At 37.5% G+C, this 18,799-nt stretch overlaps 1 protein-coding gene across 1 annotated transcript in view; it reads right to left on the reverse strand.

Annotated features, from left to right (window-relative positions):
• Positions 1–4,138: 4,138 nt before the first annotated feature.
• Positions 4,139–18,799, reverse strand: part of LOC129722994 (ankyrin-3) — a 32,525-nt gene continuing 17,864 nt past the window's right edge. Inside the window, exons 3-9 of the mRNA XM_055676899.1 lie at positions 14,113–14,276; positions 7,238–7,353; positions 6,809–7,171; positions 6,589–6,742; positions 6,349–6,527; positions 5,632–5,735; positions 4,139–5,474 (exon numbers count right to left, since the gene is read on the reverse strand). Of these exons, the coding sequence (XP_055532874.1) occupies positions 4,566–5,474; positions 5,632–5,735; positions 6,349–6,527; positions 6,589–6,742; positions 6,809–7,171; positions 7,238–7,353; positions 14,113–14,276 (1,989 nt within the window). The 3' untranslated portion in view covers positions 4,139–4,565. The remainder of the gene's footprint in view (positions 5,475–5,631; positions 5,736–6,348; positions 6,528–6,588; positions 6,743–6,808; positions 7,172–7,237; positions 7,354–14,112; positions 14,277–18,799) is intronic.

Here is an 18,799-nt window from a genome sequence, read left to right on the forward strand (position 1 = left end):
TCCGACTGGTTCCGGTTGTTCCGGTTGTTTAGACTGTTTTCATACATAGATTTCCATGTCACACTTCCATCATTAATATCGTATGAAATCATTAGAGACAGTGGTAATTCGCGGCAAAATAATTGAAAATTCGGGGGTGGCAAAATGAAAAACACTCAAAATTCGCGGTAATTTCGCGGCAACCGTCTTCTCCAAAAAATACTAAATAAAGTGATTTTTTTTGGCGAAAACAAGAAACAGTTCGCTGGTTTAAATTAATATACTATCATTTAACCGTACAATTCATAATTTCTTTGCATTACTGACTAAAAGTTTTTAGGTATATGTTAAATTGTCTTCATTTTGGTGTCGGCAGGCTCCTTTTATATCCGCGATCTACCGACTTTCCGGGAACGCTAAATATTTATTTTCCAACCGTAATAGTCCAAGAAAATGTCTGCGATCCGAATACCTGTTAAAGTTATAATACCAATCTCACTGTCGGGTATTTCAAAAAATAATACTTGCTTGTACTTAGTTCAGCTTGCAACTTCGATTTTATGGCTACACACTCTGAAATTCTATCATGCAGGTTATCAATCGCCAAAATTCAGTTTATTGGATACATAGGGAAAGGCCTGCCGTTGCTATAGAGATGCCCATTAATCTTCAGCTTTGTCCGTGTTGCTGGTTTTCATGAATTTTGCAGGTTTCAAATCGAAATTTTGGATGATTGGCAAAGAACGTTGCTATTTTTCATTACTTTCGCGGTATTTCGCGTGTTTCTGTAAATTTCGCGGCCCATGCTGAATTTCGCGGTATTCGCGGCTTCCGCGAAATCGCGATTTACCACTGTCCCTAGAAATCATGAACAAATTACGTTTATCGAAACAATGTATCTGTCTAGTTTACAAGAACAATATTTATAGCAAGTACGACGTTAGTTTATTAGAATATATCGTTTTATTTTATCATAGAATTTGTATTATAATCGGAACAGGGTGAATCATAATCGGAACAACAAATGTATCTCAATTGGACTAGCTATTTTATTTAAGATTAATTTTAAGTATCTTTTAGGTAGACAATTTAATTGCCTAAACTATTCTTAACATTTCTTATTGGGCGCTCCCAATGAAAAAAAATTCTAGCAAAATCTTCTGAAATCCATCATTACATTAAGGTTTTTTTACGCGGGGGATGCATTCCAAATTTGTAAGGGCCCGTGTAAAAAAACGACTTTTCTGAATTGAAAATATAACAAAGAAACCCGTCCCAAAATGTCTGAACCTCGTTTGAATATGATAGAGGTCAGTCTAGATACCAAAATACAACATTTTGAATTTTCAGTATTTACACCAAAAATTGTGATTTTTTTTAAAAACGGATAGGTATATGATTACTTTTGGCCTAAACCGGAAAACATAATTGAAATGAAGTCGATATCCTGTACCGTTTTTAAGAAAGTAATGGAGGAAATCAACCTGCGTGAAATATGCCATACTGTATGTCAAGCAGGGATGTTACGGATGTGATTTTTCAGACATCTGCAGAGGCGGATGCGGATGCGGATATCCGTAGCATCCCTTGTGTTTTATTTTGCTTATTTCACATAACCATGCCCCTCCCCAGTGCAAAAGTTATTTGGGCGAGCAGTAAATACACCAAGGAAAATTTTTCTGCAATATTTTATGAAGCGGTATTTTTTTAATATCCGCATGGTATGATGCGGATGCGGATGTCAATTTTCATGCAGATGTTCCGCATTTGCGGATGCGGATGCGGATATCCGTAACATCCCTCATGTCAAGCACAAACAAAGTGAAGCGGTGAAGTCTCAGAAGTAAGCTGTTCCGAACATGATACAAAACAGGCCTTTGCATTCCATCAATGATTCCAACTTCGAAGCAAATATATTTTATTTAATCTCAACGAAACTTTCTAAACATTCAGGAGAAGTTGTTCTATGATACCGATAAATATTGTTAGTAACTTTACAAACAATAGTTGTGTCCGAATTTCGGTATTTTAGTTAATCGACCCACAATAAACAAAGTGGCAAAATCAGCTTAGGTTAAAATTTTGGAAAATAAGGTTTCGTGGTTGATTATCGTGAATCTGTAGTATTTATATTGACTAAAATATTAAGTAAGTTTACACTTTCGCTTATTTTTTTCTTGTGAATGAAATTAAAAAATTAATCTCCTTATTCTTTAGTTCTCAGAGTGAGGTGCTGGTGAGTGAGGGGTGTTGCTTTATCTCCTGGAAGTAACACAACTTTCCCACTGGATATAATCAAGAGACAGTTTTACGTTTAAACAAACACTTCGATAGGTCTCATCAATTCCTTGAATAATCATAAGCTTTTTTCTATTAACTAGGTCACTAATTTTTGGCGTTCACTGATTGAGTAGGATAATTTTGAATATATAAATATTTTTAAAAAGGAAAAACGGGTTTCAGCGAATCATACCGGAATTAGTATCTCGGTCAATCGGGACACTAGTGAAATTTGACAAATTTTCAAATTTTACAAAAACTTGGTACTGAGACTTGAAAAACTTTTTTATTTCAAGTGATAATATCCAAGTGTGAAGCAGCCGCTTCGCTTGACAAATAGCATAACTTAAATTTAAATTCATTTCGCGTTGCATCTGCATTTTTCTATACCCCTTTGTTTAGCCGCATCTAACCTACAATTAAATACATACACGCTGCAGTAGTTCAAATCGACGAATCTAGTAAAAATATGGTAGAGTCACCATCATGAGGCAGAATTACATGTTCTTCGGGTAAGCAAAAAAAAATTTCATCATTTCCGAGGTTACCCTGGTTCAAAATTTATTGCTTTTTGGTATGTTCCGTATATACCAGCAAAAAAGCGTAAAAAAGTGCTAGCCATTAATGATTTGCGATATTTTTGGGAACGTTACTGTCAACTTTGAGCTATTATCGAGGACATATAACACATTTCATCTCATATTTGGAAAGGTTGTCAGCTGTAGGAAACCGGTCAAATAAGAATTGTTTGTTAATTTCTGGTTGAGCTAGATGAGAATATGTATTTTATTGAATGTTATAAATTCATTCAAATGTTCATATTTGATTATAATGCTGCAAAATTAATTTAAAATTTTAGAAAACCATTGTGGCTTTTTCTTTTTCTAAGATTTTTGTTGGCGTTTCATATGGAAGTTGTTTTAAAAAAACGGAGCTGAATATGTCAAAAGTTTTTTCTTAACACACTTTGTATATATTCCGTATTGCAACTCGTCGTTTTGTTTATTATACACAGGCTTCGCATCCAATTGGTGCAGGAGTGGCAGGACAATTTCGGCGGTGCTAGGCTTTGATCCTACTGACACTAAACAGTCTCTCCCGAACCGGGATTCGAACATACGATTGTTGGCTTGCTAGGCCAGCAACGTATCTCGAGATCACTTAGGAGGAACATATTCCACAGTTAATTCAATTAATAACATTAGTTCTACGATTTATGGTCTATGAGTTATGAATTTTGAATAAAAATGGAAAGTTCACTTGGGTTTTCCGAGAAAATTAGTGACTCTGATTTTTTACAATTAGGGTAAGGAACTGCTCAAGTAGTAGCGCCTATTTTAATCAGTCGAAGAAAACAGGCCTCAAACTCCTGCATTTTGATCAATATCGACAATTTCAATGATGGAAACGAAAACTTTGATTGTCTAGCTGTCTTACGAATATAAATACCGTTAATCACAAAGAAATCTGTGAACAATTGCAATTAAACAAATCGACCGATATTGCAGCCATTCAGGAGCCACTTCGGGTACTGAAAAAAAACGCCTGCAAAACAGATGGAAAAAATAGGTTCGGGGTGATTGGAATAGTGTCCCTCGATTGGTAACTTTGATTGATGATTGTTAAAGTTTGCTAACTTAGTTTTACAATCTGAAAACAAATTCTGACAGAGAAAACGATAGAGAACAGATTGATATACTACTGTTTGAGTTTCACCCAACACATTTCGAGTATTTTGTCTGAATACACAGGCGGTTTCTAAAGCTGCTTAGAATATGTTCCCTACCCTATATTCTCGTTCTAAGGTTGATAAGCTCTATCTGTAAAAAAGTTGCAGCATTATAAATTAAAGAAACTGTCATCGCAAACAACGTAACCATTATTCAATATTTCCAACTTGTATTTCATTGAAACATTTTTTAAACACTATGTTATCTTGTAAATATATATATGTGAAGTCGATTGTTGTTGGTAAAGCGATTTTTTTATTTTTCGTGGAAAAAAGATGTGTGAGGGAAATCTGCCAGGAAAAAAGTTGAAGGGACAAAATATTTGCAATATCTGTGGCTTTTTGTTTTCCTAGTTCACCTGTAATCAGTTAACATACTGTCGTCATCAATATAATGCAATTTGTGTCCTGCTTTAGCATCGGTAGTGATTGTTTTATTAGATTTCTCTGTATTCTATCGACCGGGTTTATTTTATTATAAGCCTATTTACACGATATCTAACACTGAAAACGTGGACATTTATATTCATAGAGAGAGATTGATTGGGTAGTGAATAGTTGTCGGCGCGTATACTGCCTACCCTTCAAAGTTCAGTACGTACTCTTTCAGAGGAAGCGGCAAGTTAAGCCGATTTATGCTCGGGGCAAGTTTTTTGTTTAGACTATTGTATATACACACCCGGCAAAGTTGTTTTAAACTGCGAGGCTTCTTGTAGAGGGTGATGATCAAATGCCTTAGATTATCGATAGATTTGTTCGGAACCTGCGCTATGAACAGATTGTGCAGCGATTTTAGGCAGTTGAATAGCGTTTCGTGCCTCATAGAGTAGTAGAACAGATATATAATACGTTGGTAGGTCTGTTCACGATCGAGTAGGATGAACTCTTTTCTTGTGATTAACATAATGTAATAGAATAACAGATAATTACGTGCGTTGTTGCGGAATGAGCTTCGCAGATTGTCGCTTCCATTGCCATTAACAGCTGCTCCAGCTCCGTTAGTACTTGAAGATGTGCCTGTGGGTGCAGTTCCACTAGGCCCAGCAACTTCACCAGCTCCTACAGCTCGCATACCACCAAAGTTAATGAAATCGTTTACGTAATTTATGGATGAGCTACTGCTACCACTCATCATTAGTTTATTACTCAGCGTAATGTTCGGATCAGTACCGTACTGAATCAGCACCAGCAACAGTTCATAAACACAGAGAATATCCGGGCAGGTACGAACGTTGACGATCATGTCAATCACCGACTGCAGAATGTGCTGCGAAGTTATGTTACAATCCAATCCGTATTGCAGCAACAAGATTAGAATATTTTTGATAAAGTCGAAGTTGGCGCGCTTCTGCGTATCACAGTTGAGGGTAAAGTTTTCCGATACGGTAAATATCAGCACGTGCAGCGGCGTCAAATTCGACCGGTATGAACAGTTCGGGTTGGCGCCATTCTGCAGCAATATCCGAATGCAGTTCAGATAGCAAACCTGCAAAGATAGTATGTAAGTAAGTCGGAATGGTACTACTCTGAAAATGATAATATTGGATAACAGAAGATACAAAATACAGTTGGGTATATAAACACACATTGTAATAACATTTGTCGGAATCCAATAGCTGCAGTACGATATGCGTTTAACTTACCTTCATTGAATGGGTAAAATGGTGTAATGGATCTTTGTTTATGAGAGGTACTAAACACACCATAATTGGTACTGATCCATCTCTTCCCACAATATTGGGATCACCTATTAAAAAAAGTCATCAATTTTTCAAACTGCCCCCAGCGTTCGAGTATTACTACGGACGTTGCAATACCTCTGATACTTACTTAGAATCGATTCTTTTACTTCCGATAACCAATATTTAGCATCGATACTTGACAGGCGATCCTCCGCCAACATCGATACACTACCCTAGTATTGAAACAAGCGACAAACTCGACAAACATTTACTCTGTGATCTTTTAATGCATTTGGTGGTAAGGAGCACCAAAATTCACAGGATCGGTTGAAAAGCTATAATCTATCAAATTATTCCGGTTTAGGCACTAAGGCAAAACGCGACTGATTGTCTGATAAATGTTGCAATACCTATACGCATCAGAAAAGTTTGGATGTTTTTGACGAGCATAATCGGCGAAGCATCTACAGAAGCTGTTTGTTTTTATCGCGGGCAAAAAATTTGCAAAAACAGCCGTATGAGTTTTACTTTAAATGAGCTGATATCGAACAGCGATACCTCGCAGTATTGATACTTTTCTCATGATTATATCGGAGTATCAGCGCTTGCTTTCGATACCAGTATCGATTCTAAGTATCGATGCCTAATGATATCGCAACGTCCCTAAGTATTACATACCTCCTTCCTTTATCAGCATATTTAACAGTTCGTAACACACTTCCCAATCCCGAATGTGACGAAAAACGCAAGCTAGCGCGCTGTTGCCGGTTTGATTGATTGAGCTTTTAGCACCGTTCTGTAGCAGAAAACGCACCAAATGCAACACATCCCACTTGTTCCACTTGTCATAACCATACCTATACAAAATAGTACAGTATTCAAGAGTTTGATCAACTTCATCGGAAGGACAAATCTCACCTTGCTTCCTCTAGTGCGTAGCGCACAATAATTGCATGTAAAGGAGTATTGCCAAGCGAATCGGGACTATTGATAAGTTCCTTACAGCCACGTTCTAGCAGTATTCGAATTGTGTTGAGAGTATCTTCGGCTGATTTCCTAGCCGCTAGGATAACTGAAATAGTTAAAAATTATGAATCTCAACACTGAGCCTAGAAGTCCACTGCGATGCGATAATTACCGACATGCAGCAGTGTCATTTGCTGAGTGCACGTGCGTACTGTCGTGATGGCACCATGCTGAATCAACAGCTCCAGGAAGCGTCCGTCGTGCAACACTGCCTGATGTATCGGGTAGTACTCATCCTTGATGAGATTGATTTCGTCCGACCGGGTTTGGACGAGATGTTGAACACACTTCCAAGCGCCTCGTTCGCATGCAATATGCAGCAACGGTTTTCGCACCCGGAACGGTATCCACGGTTCTTCCATTTTCTGGGCGAGAATGTTAAGTACGTTGATTTGATCGCCATCGATCGCGTAGCATACTGCATTTTGCAGTTTCGTGTTCGGTCTTTCACATACCCCGACATCGTCTCCTTGATCTTCAGTAGTAAAGGAAAACTTATTAGTACATTTGAAGGAGAAAAAAAACAGAAAACAGGCCTTACTCTTGTACTTTCCACTCTCTTCGCAGTTGTGAGAGTGAACACCAGGAAAGCACATTCTCGCTTCAGTATCAATTCTGGCACCATGCTTCAACAGTAATTCTACACATTCCTCGTAGCTGAAAAAGAAGGAAGAAAAAGGGGCCGGTACTACTTGGGAGCAGCCATGGTCGAAACACCGAACTGTGCTGCCCGGTTGCCACTTTTGCATCGAAACACGGCACGACGTGTATTGCAACTGCAACTGAGTGTTAGTGTTGAATCGACAACACGCAGAGCGATAGCCGAACCACCGGTGGCAGTGGCTGTTTTTCATTTTCGCCACGGGTGTTTCAAACTTCGGCAAACACCGGAATCGAGGGATTTGGCGCTCATTTCAAGATGGCTTGACAAAGTATTTTTTTTTAATTCTTTCAGCACCAATATTTAGTGGTTAATTTGTGGTTTCGAAATCCAATTTGTGGTAATTTGTGGTTGAGTAATTTCTGAGAAATTTTCAGAAAACTGAGTCAAGCCATCTTTGAAAATGATTTTACTTCAAATGAATCGGACAACGATGATATATACATCAATCGAAAGCTCTTAATTTGTGGTTCACGAAAATGTAGTTGTTGTAGGCATACTCCATAATAAAATAATTAAAAAACTATTATTAAAAATTTTGAACATTGTTTACCTCTTGTTGTCAACACCGACCGTACGCGGCGCTGGTAGACCATCAAGATGATTTTTTCTCAGAAAGCTTTCGTGTAGCGATGAGTATGGTGAAACTAGAGATACTCAGAGGGAGAGATATGCGGTTAGCCAAACGAACCTGCAAAATTGGAGCCAAACGAACAAGAAAGGTAACACCACATTGAGAGGTATTGCAATCGGGTACAAAAAAGAACGTGTTCATTTCTATACGATTTTTTGTTCTATTGCCAATGAATGAGTGATTTTCACCCGGAGTTCTACAAACCTTGTGTATAGGTAACAAAATAAGTGAAGGTGTATAAAATTAAACATAAGCATAAAATATATCACCTTAACATTTTTCGCGAAGCACTTCACTATTCTTAAGGACTTTCACCGTCACCACCGATTATACAAGTCGAATGTTAGTCAACATTGCGCTTTGAGAAGAGATCTGGCACCTCTGACATATGAAACCCAGTTGCCGAATTGGCGATTTTTTTCACCGCGAATCTCTTCCTCTGAGTATTTCTAGGTGAAACAGTATGTAAACTGCAGGGATACTATATGTGCAGATTTGCTGCGAAGTGCAAATGTTGATCAATTAGCAGATATTTGTAGTTGACAAGCCTCCGTGTGTTTTACGTAAATTTCCTTAAAATAAGTGAAGTTTTACGTAGACATGCGAGCGTAATTTTCTCGATCTTCGGTCGAATCATTTCCGGAAATGTAGTTTTGCCGTTGAAAAAAAACCTAAATTAATACACCTAGGGGTGTGATCTGGTCTTTCTCATATAAAATCTATTATATGTTAAAATCTATTAGCACATACGTTTTAACTCTTGGAATAAATTACAGCCTGATAATAATAAAGAACAATTTTTTGTTTCGATAGATATAATAATATTTTGGTAACCAACTACGCAACTGTATTCGACTGTTGGGTATTTTAGAAACCGGAATGATGCCTGAAGATCGGGAATGGGCCTTAGAACTGTAGGGAACGGTTGAAACGCATGGTAAATGCCCAAAGGTGTGAGTCCTGACTAGAATTAAAATTCGATATTTTCTCGTCTCAGGAATATGCTACTACAACTACCCCCTGAATAATAAAACAAAAAAGCTTTCAACGGCAGCGACAACTGTATGTCGTATACAGTAAGGTCGCTTTTTACGCGGTTTTTTTTTTACACGGGTTGCTTTCCTCCATTACTCAAAAACGGTACAAGATATCGACCTCATTTCAATCACGTTTTCCGTTTTAGGCCACGAGTGATCATATATCAGTTTTAAAAATAAATCAATTTTTGGTGTAAATACTCAAAATTTGAAATATTGAATTTTGTTCTCTAGATTGGCCACTATCATATTCAAACGAGGTTTTAACGTTTTAGGACGGTTTTCTTTGTTATATTTGCAACTCAAAAAAGTCGTTTTTTACGCGGACCCATACAAATTTGGAACACATCCCCCGCGTAAAAAACGACCTTAGTGTGTATGAACGACTGTCGATATGTTCTAGATAACCCACTAGCACTAACATCGGCAGGTGCCAGTACTATGTTCATCCAACGCCGCGTACGGTCGGTGTTGACAATAAGAGGTAAACAATGTTCAAAAATTTAAATAATAGTTCTTTAATTATTTTAATATGAGCTATGCCTACAAAAACTACATTTTCGTGAACCACAAATTAAGAGCTTTCGATTGATGTATATATCATCGTTGTCCGATTCATTTGAAGCAAAATCATTTTCAGAGATGGCTTGACTCAGTTTTCTGAAAATTTCTCAGAAATTACTCAACCACAAATTACCACAAATTGGATTTCGAAACCACAAATTAACCACTAAATATTGGTGCTAAAAGAATTTTAAAAAAATACTTTGTCAAGCCATCTTGAAATGAGCGGATTTGGCTTTATAAAAACACCGGCCGCAGCCGAGAGTAGGGATGGGAAATATCGACTAAAATGGCTATCGATAATTATCGATAAATTCCCTAATACCATCGATAACTATCGATAGTTATCGATAGTTTGACAGCTAAGACCAGATGAAGAAAAACAACAAAGTGTTACTCCAGTTGTGGACAGGAACAATCAAGGATGGAAAAACTCGTATCGCATAACAATCATTTGGGTATCATTTCTGAACGTGCTATTTGAAAGCTTTCAATCCTAGCAAACCATCGCTATTAAAAGTTATACATTCTCAAGCTTGCAAGAGACAACTTAGAGCAAAGAAATATATGGTAGCTTTCTTCGATGATTTTGTTTCAGTATTGCCTGCTTTAGGCGGAGCGAGCAACATATAGCGAGTGTTTCACGAAAGAATCGTAAACGATTGCACTCAATCGATCGCAATGATTCTTTCAAATGTTGGTTGCTTGTAGGCGTAATTCGGCTACTCCACGTCGTGCTTTCACCGTGATATACCATGATGATTCTTAGTGATTTCAAGTATCAGATGCTAATGCACCATGCTACAATTTCCGTAAGCATTGATGATACCTATTTGCTCCGACAAGCAAACAATTGAACGCAATCTAACGTTCATTTGGATTCATAATTTTGTATCACTGGCGATAATATCTCAAAGCTTCTCGCGAAAATGTTGAATGCGAGTGAACTTGGATACAATATATACTATCGTGTTTGAATCATTCAGTCTCCTTCTATGGTATTCGACACTCTTAGAAGCGAAAAACAATCAGCAGCGTTTCTATGGAAAACTTGTACGCGAGTGGAAATAGTTGAACGATAACTGATAAATCAAAGAACACATTTGCATGAAATATTGCTGGTGAGTGAACTTTTCCATGCTTGGGAACAATATTTAAAAGTTTATTCGCACACATAATTCGCACTTAAGCAACATCTCGTCGGTGTCCGTGTAAGGTAGAGTGAGCGAAAATGAGTATCCTTTAATTTTCTAACAATTTTAAAGAGGATTTCATGTGAGAGCGAACAATCATCGAATTCTCTTTAAACAAAGGCAAGGCCGATATTTTTTTTCAGTTCTGGCATCATTGTGGAGTATAAATGCCAATGCGAGGAAAATATCAATAACTATCGATAACGCGGAAAGCTTAAGCGCTCTATCGATAGCCGGCAGCTATCGATACTATCGATAATTATCGATAGGTTTCCCATCCCTAGCCGAGAGTTTCAACTTCGAGAAAGCATCTCGACAACACGCTCGCCTGCTTGTCCTAGCGCGAGTTTTGATGTTTTCAATCAAACCTATCTCGCTTTGACAAAGGAGTGCGAGGTCGCAAAAGCACTTGTTTACTTGTTGATTTAATGGTCATTTAGGATGAATCCTATATGGTATTTTGCAAGTGCAAGAAATAATTCGTATGCTTTGTGCCGTCAGCGCCGTCAGCAATAAATCAACAACTATTGTTAGCGCTGAAATTAAACGATCATTCAAATTAACGATAAATATTGATAACTTTTCCATCTGTAGATTTGGCCGTGGAATTTTAACAAATTAGACGGTGACTGGACTATTTGGCATTAATCCTAGAACAGAATACTTTTTGTTTTGTATGGCGTCTGATTATAGAGAAATGTGGTTGAATTAGTTTACTATAGCGTTTGACGGCATTTGCGGGAAGCCCCAAAGAGAGTAATGTTTGATATTGATAATTTGTGGAACATAAAAATATGCAAGAGTAGAAATTTTTCCGAATATATTTTCTAAATTTTTTTTTCACTTGGTTAATTTTTCGAATGGATAAAATTATTGTTCAAAATATTGTCGAAGAAACCATACCGATCGAATAAACCGTTCCACAGTGTTTTATTTTGCCGTTTTCGTGTGATTGGATAAATAGAGAATCAAATGTTGATTATAACTATAATGTATGTTCGGAGATGTTTCAAGATATTCAAAAATGCATCTTTCGATGTAGGAAGATGAGTGATCAATCCACCTAAAAGTGAGATAGAAAATTTACTTTTTCATCAGATTGAGATAGATACTTGATGTCTCCGGCAAAATTTTAGGTGATCTAAAAACAAGAAACATGGCCGAAGACATCATGTTTCTATTGCTTACATATTATGAGCAACATAAAGTTTTCTATTAAGAGGTACTAAAAATCACAATTTTCATTATAACTTTTTCTCAGATTTTTCCGAGTTTTCAAACCTTCTACAAAGATATCAGTCATCCAAAAATGCATGTTTATGCAGAACATTGTTTTTTATCTCCCAAAACAGGAACTTTTTCTCTGCTCGTCCCTTTTGAGATCGGGTAAGAAGAATAAATGGAATTTGAAAAAAAGCTAGTATTTTCATCCACGCCTACATTACTAAAAAAAATAATTTAAATTTAAAAATTTAAATTTATTTCTAACATATTCATCAATTTTTTTTACCCTTACCAAAGCATGCATGCAAGTTTAACCAAAGATCATTTAGTGCCACCTTCGAAACTCAAAACTCTCCATTTTAAAATTTTTGTATATAAAAAGCGACATCAAATAGCTTTGTAAAACAGGCGGAGAGGCTGCTTACATACTGTTACATACAAAAGTTTGTGCCTTTTATTGAAAGTCTTAAGATAGTTATTTTATCGTACGGATTTGCCACTTGCGTAAAATTGCGTTATTTGGAGATGATTGAGGTGAAAATCTCTCCAAAAATATCGAAATATGTCAAAAAACTTTTTTATTTTGGGAGATATAAAATAACAATGTTCTGCATAAACATGCATTTTTGGATGACTGATAACTTTGTAGAAGGTTTGAAAACTCGGAAATATCTGAGAAAAAAGTTATAATGAAAATTGTGATTTTCAGTACCTCTTATTAGAAAACTTTATGTTGCTCATAATATGTAAGCGATAGAAACATGATGTCTTCGGCCAAGTTTCTTGTTTTTAGATCACATAAAATTTTGCCGGAGACATCAAGCATCTATATCAATCTGATGAAAAAGTAAATTTTCTATCTCACTTTTAGGTGGATTGATCACTCATCTTCCTACATCGAAAGATGTATTTTTGAATATTGTGCATTTAAATAAAACTTATCAAAACGTCGCTGATAAACTGACAGTCAGGCACAATCAGATGCTTATTTTTGTTGTTCTCGCAACACTGCAACCATCTCAGCCGCCACTGCGCTGTCAGTCCGACTTACAAAAACAAATACATTGAATTCATTCCCGCAGTTCATGTTGTGTGAACACGCAGTTGCTCTATGTGTTTGAAAAGTCGGAAGAAAGTTCGGAAGTCGGAAGTCCGACTTCCGAACTTTAATTTAGTGCTGGCGCCACAATATCTTGAAACATCTCCGAACATACATTATGGTTATAATCAACATTTGATTCTCTATTTATCCAATCACACGAAAACGGCAAAATAAAACACTGTTGAACGGTTTATTCGATCGGTATGGTTTCTTCGACAATATTTTGAACAATAATTTTATCCATTCGAAAAATTAACCAAGTGAAAAAAAAATTTAAAAAATATATTCAGGAAAATTTCTACTCTTGCATATTTTTATGTTCCACAAATTATCAATATCAAACATTACTCTCTTTGGGGCTTACCGCAAATGCCGACAAACGCTATAGTAAACTAATTCAACCGCATTTCTCTATAATCAGACGCCATACAAAACAAAAAGTATTCTGTTCTAGGATTAATGCCAAATAGTCCAGTCACCGTCTAACTTGTTAAAATTCCACGGCCAAATCTACAGATGGAAAAGTAATCAATATTTATCGTTAATTTGAATGATCGTTTAATTTCAGCGCTAACAATAGTTGTTGATTTATTGCTGACGGCACAAAGCATACGAATTATTTCTTGCACTTGCAAAATACCATATAGGATTCATCCTAAATGACCATTAAATTAACAAGTAAACAAGTGCTTTTGCGACCTCCCACCCCTTGCCAAAGCGAGATAGGTTTGATTGAAAACATCAAAACTCGCGCTAGGACAAGCAGGCGAGCGTGTTGTCGAGATGCTTTCTCGGAGTTGAAACTCTCGGCTGCGGCCGGTGTTTTTACGAAGCCAAATCCCTCGATTCCGGTGTTCGCCGAAGTTTGAAACACCCGTGGCGAAAATGAAAAACAGCCACTGCCACCGGTGGTTCGGCTATCGCTCTGCGTGTTGTCGATTCAACACTAGCGTGGTTTGGACATGGCTGGGGAGTGTCAACTTGTACTTTAGCATACTAACCCCTTCAGACAGGCGATGTGCAGTGGCAACGAACAAGAACTCCTATTTACATCTGGACGGTGCCGCTGTAGCAGCCATCTGGCTAATTCTATGTGATTAAGTCCTACACTTTTCTGTAGCAGATTGTAGCCGGTTTCATCGTGTATTGCTAATATGTTTTCATACTGGAAAGAAGAAGAGAAAAACAGGTATTATAAATCAACTGGCTTTTTCAATCGATATAGTCAGAGCAATTAGACGCAATTAAACCGACGACGACGCTTGTTGTTAGGCTGAACGATTTGAAAAATGCGCATATTGAAATTTGTACCTACAATCGGAGCACTACTTTACCTAATGCAAGGGAGTACTTCCATGCAACATGACGAGATTTTATTTTTTTTTTTTTTCATTTCCCGCTTGACTGGAACGTTTTGATAACAGTTGTCAGCAACTTCCAGTTGTCAACAACGCCCAATAAAGAGAGTAGATTATTTATGCACAGAGTTTTATTTGATTCCAATTGAGTGATTTTACTGTTTCAATTTGGTTTCAAATCTCAACGCTTCATCATTTTTTATATTTTTTAATCAGATTTATTCGTTCCTAATGTTTTTTTGGTAGAATAATATTTTTCATATTTCAGCACGCACTAAAATTGATATTTTTGATCAAAATGTGAAAAATTTGATTGATTTTTTTTTCATTTGTTTATGATAGCGAACGTTGTTAAATTTATTGGATAGACAAGTGAGCCAAAAAAATGAAATCGTGTCTTACGGTAAGTCATCAACTAAGATAAAAAAGATAATGTAAAAGCGTGGACAGATGTACTATGGGGAAAATTATACTTCATCAAACATAACCACATACCATCCCGTGAAAAGTATTGAAGGCTCTCTTGAAAAAATATTAGCATAAACGACTTGTTTCATGATCAGAAATGAATTTCAATGTTTCGCTAAAATTTCATTCAATCAAATAATCCGAAAGACCCCCAAAAAGCAAACTGAAAATCGTCAATCTACAACTTTGAACGATGTTGATCACGTCAAATGCTTAGATCCCAGCTGAAAACCGTGCTTCCCGATCGTGTTTACAGCACAGAGCAGCGTCCCCCCTACAAATTTAGTCTCATCTGCAGAGTTCAACACGAGATCCATAGCAATGAAAACATCAATGCCGTCAACTAGAACTAGTCACCAGAGAGGCAGCAAAGAGATCAGTCACTTAGTCATGAACGTTAAAAGGTGTTGAAAGCGGAACGGGGTGATAGAATTGAACACTTCTAATTGTAAGTGGCATCTACAATCGACGATGTCCATTCAGAGCCGCCCTTCTCTGGATGATGGTGCATAATAGCGCGGCGCCCAATGAATGAGATCAGGTCACGTAGTGTGATAACGGGCGGCAACAAAATGTTCTCGACTCTCGGTTATTGCGTCAAAGCCCGCAGCTGATTAGAATATTTCTCACTGTTTAGTTTTCAAGTAATACACTGACACCAGAGCTGCGGAAAGTCAATATCATACTACTGACATTACGCCAAAATGATGCAACACAAGAATCAGCCAACAACGATGCATGGTTCATTACAAAAGAGTTTACGATGTTATAATGATTCTCTTAGCGTCAACTCTCACTCTCATTTTTTTCTTTCTATCTTTCTCGATCATTCGGGTATGGCTGTACTGAGATTGAACCAGCAGAAATATCAAGTTCATTTTGACAGCATGATGTTATGAGGATAGCAAACATAAAATCAATGATTTTTCTTCAATTGATATGTATGATATTGGTATATGGTCGGCGTGCGATCAAACCGAACTAAGCGCCGTTTTCTCAGATTGAGTTATTGACACCCAGCGGATATGAGAAGTAATAATCTATCTATTATGAAGTAACGAAATCGTTTGAGCATTTGATAACGATATTATAACAAAAATTCTCTGTAACAGCTTGTACACAGCAATTGCGGCGGTAAATGTTTTTCGACGCTTGGTTCGGTTTGGCTGCACGCCGACTAAAAGCATTGTCAATAAACAACTATTACTTCGTTTTGTAACTGAGCGTGTTTTAGCTTGGTACATTTTGAATCTGTATGATCATTCATTTTTATTCTCAGTAGCAGACTTCCCGTGCACGCGCTTTTTTTTCAGGCGACGAGAGAAATCTTTCTCTCGCTCGTAGAATTTCCATGCATGTGCGACGAGACGAGACACGTCACATGCAATTTGCAGGTTGCTCTTTCGCTTCTCTTTCGGTTCGGATTGCGATGCGCAAGGCGATGTTTCATCGCACTACGAACTGAGCGAGACGCCCGTACTGTACATACTTGATACAGCTCGTGCGCTACAGCTCGTGAGACTTTCTCGTGTACACAGACTTCCTGTACACGCGCTGAAACGACGAGAGGTTTCTTTTCTTTTTTTTTCTTCGGTAAGAGACTGCGGCGCACCACACGTTGTCTTATCGCTTTACGAACTGAGCGAGACGCCCGTACTGTACCTTAGTGAAACTGTATATTAGAGAAATGACAAAGCACTCACCGTTGAGGAAACTGTCAACATCAAAACGGGCGAGCTGTATAATTTTGCATTGCCGTTATCCGTTTTGATGTTGACAGTTGCCTTAACGGTGAGTGTCTCTGCGTCTCTCTGGTGTATAGGCTGCCTACCGTACCTACATACGATATATGCCGTCAGACCCTTCTGAAGGTGTATTAATCGGAAGAATTCATAAAACTATATTACTACGATCAGATTATCACGAACCTTCAGAACCTGATTTGCAATAGCTATACACTAAGGTCGCTTTTACGCGGTTTTTTTACGTGGATTCCGGAATTTACGCGGTATTTTTTTTTTCTTGCGGATTTCGGTTCCTCTTCACTCGGATTGCAGAATTTACGCGGGTTTTTTTTACGCGGATTCCGGATTTTACGCGGTTTTTTACGCGGCATGTATCCCCCGCATAAAAAGCGACTTTAGTGTACTCAATTCGAAAATTCTATCCAACATCAACATGTACTAGAAAATATGAACAATTTCAATGGTTTTACTATTTTTAACTCCCGAAAAACTTATGCTGTAATTTCAAACCACATATTTATCCATAGAACTACAAAACAGAGTTCTATCATAATATAGTCAATGACATCTAAACCGACGAAAGGAACACTTCTGTTAACCAACACTCTGCATCCGGTGCATTTTCGTACCGTTAGCATAATAAGTATAGTAACAAAACGTTCTTATTTCATGTTAACAAAAGTCGGATGAATTAATCATAGAATTTTGAATTGATAAATGAATGAACTAGGTTATATCATTGATAATTCTAACGGTGTTTTGATGCATGCTGCTACAACACCGTAAATGAAAAAAACATAAAATGCCCTGCCTGTTTCCTTCTGCGCAAAATCAATTTCCTTCTCGCACCATTAGCACAAAGCAACATGCGAGGCAAGCTCGCGAGACGAGCTCACGAGAATTTGCACGCAAGCTGTCTCAAGTACGCGACGCCCATGCACCGCACTCGTTAAGTTGAGAGACGAGATATCTTCGTGTACGTCGCAATAAAAATTCCCATGCGACGAGACATGGCTCGTACGAATGGTAAGTTTTCTCGCTCGCACGCTGCACACAGCACGAAGCGACTGAATGAGAAACGAGACTTGTAGCGCAAAGCACACTGTCTCTTCTTTGTGCGAGCGAGATTTCAGGAAGTCTGCTCAGTAGAGAATATGCTTCTTCATAACACCAATTGTAATAATAAGAATTCTATTAATATTTTTCAAATGATCTAATATCTGAAAAATTTTTTTTTTGCATTTTTATTTGTTTTTTGACAGCATGAGTTTATTAATTTGATTCTTGAATATTGTGCTTGTTGTAGGTTGAACTAAAGACAGTGTTAGTTCGCGGCAAAAAATGAATCGCGGGTAGCAAATCAGAAAACTTTTAAATATGTATGGGTATGTATATTTATATACAGATCCTGTTAAATTTTGGCACGGTTCAACTTTGAAACTGTTCAATTTCAGTCCGGAACGGTTTTGCTTTTCTCCTAGTATTCATTTATATTTTATTTTAACGAAGAGGATGGCCGGAGTTAATCGACTAGTTTCGAATATATGGCCGGAATATGTTTCAGTAACATGGTAACGATGATCAAAGCAGTGCTTAGAAGTGCTCAAAATCCAAGGGAATGTTATGGTAGCCTTCAAGCGTTACGAACATCTATTTCTGTACCGTTTATCCCAAAACTACTTTCTCTGCTGTCACAGTTTGCTTCACTTTGTTTTGGGAAACAATTAACGTACTAAATATCACTCAGAATATCACATACCATGTAAAAACCTTAAGAAATTGTTCAAAACTGTCTGATATGCTATCAATAATTGCAGTCAACATTTAGCCGGTTTGCCCGAATCAACATAAGAGAAGGGTAAACTGACCATTTTTCGGGTGCCAGTGCCAGTGATGTTGGTAACGCGTCAAATGTATGGTAGCTGACAGTAATGCCATCCCCGTGTCAAAATCCTACCATGCCTCTCATTGAAAAATGTAAAAATGCGGACCTGTTCCGGTTGTGTTCCGAATACTCGGTTGTTGTGCCAGCCCATCAAGCGACACCTATAACCACTGGTTCGAAATTATAAACCTAGTTCATTGGTGGACATATCTTGAGTTGGGATCGTCACGGA

This window comes from Wyeomyia smithii, chromosome 2 (genome assembly GCF_029784165.1).
Source record: "Wyeomyia smithii strain HCP4-BCI-WySm-NY-G18 chromosome 2, ASM2978416v1, whole genome shotgun sequence".
In the NCBI taxonomy this organism is placed as follows: domain Eukaryota; kingdom Metazoa; phylum Arthropoda; class Insecta; order Diptera; family Culicidae; genus Wyeomyia; species Wyeomyia smithii.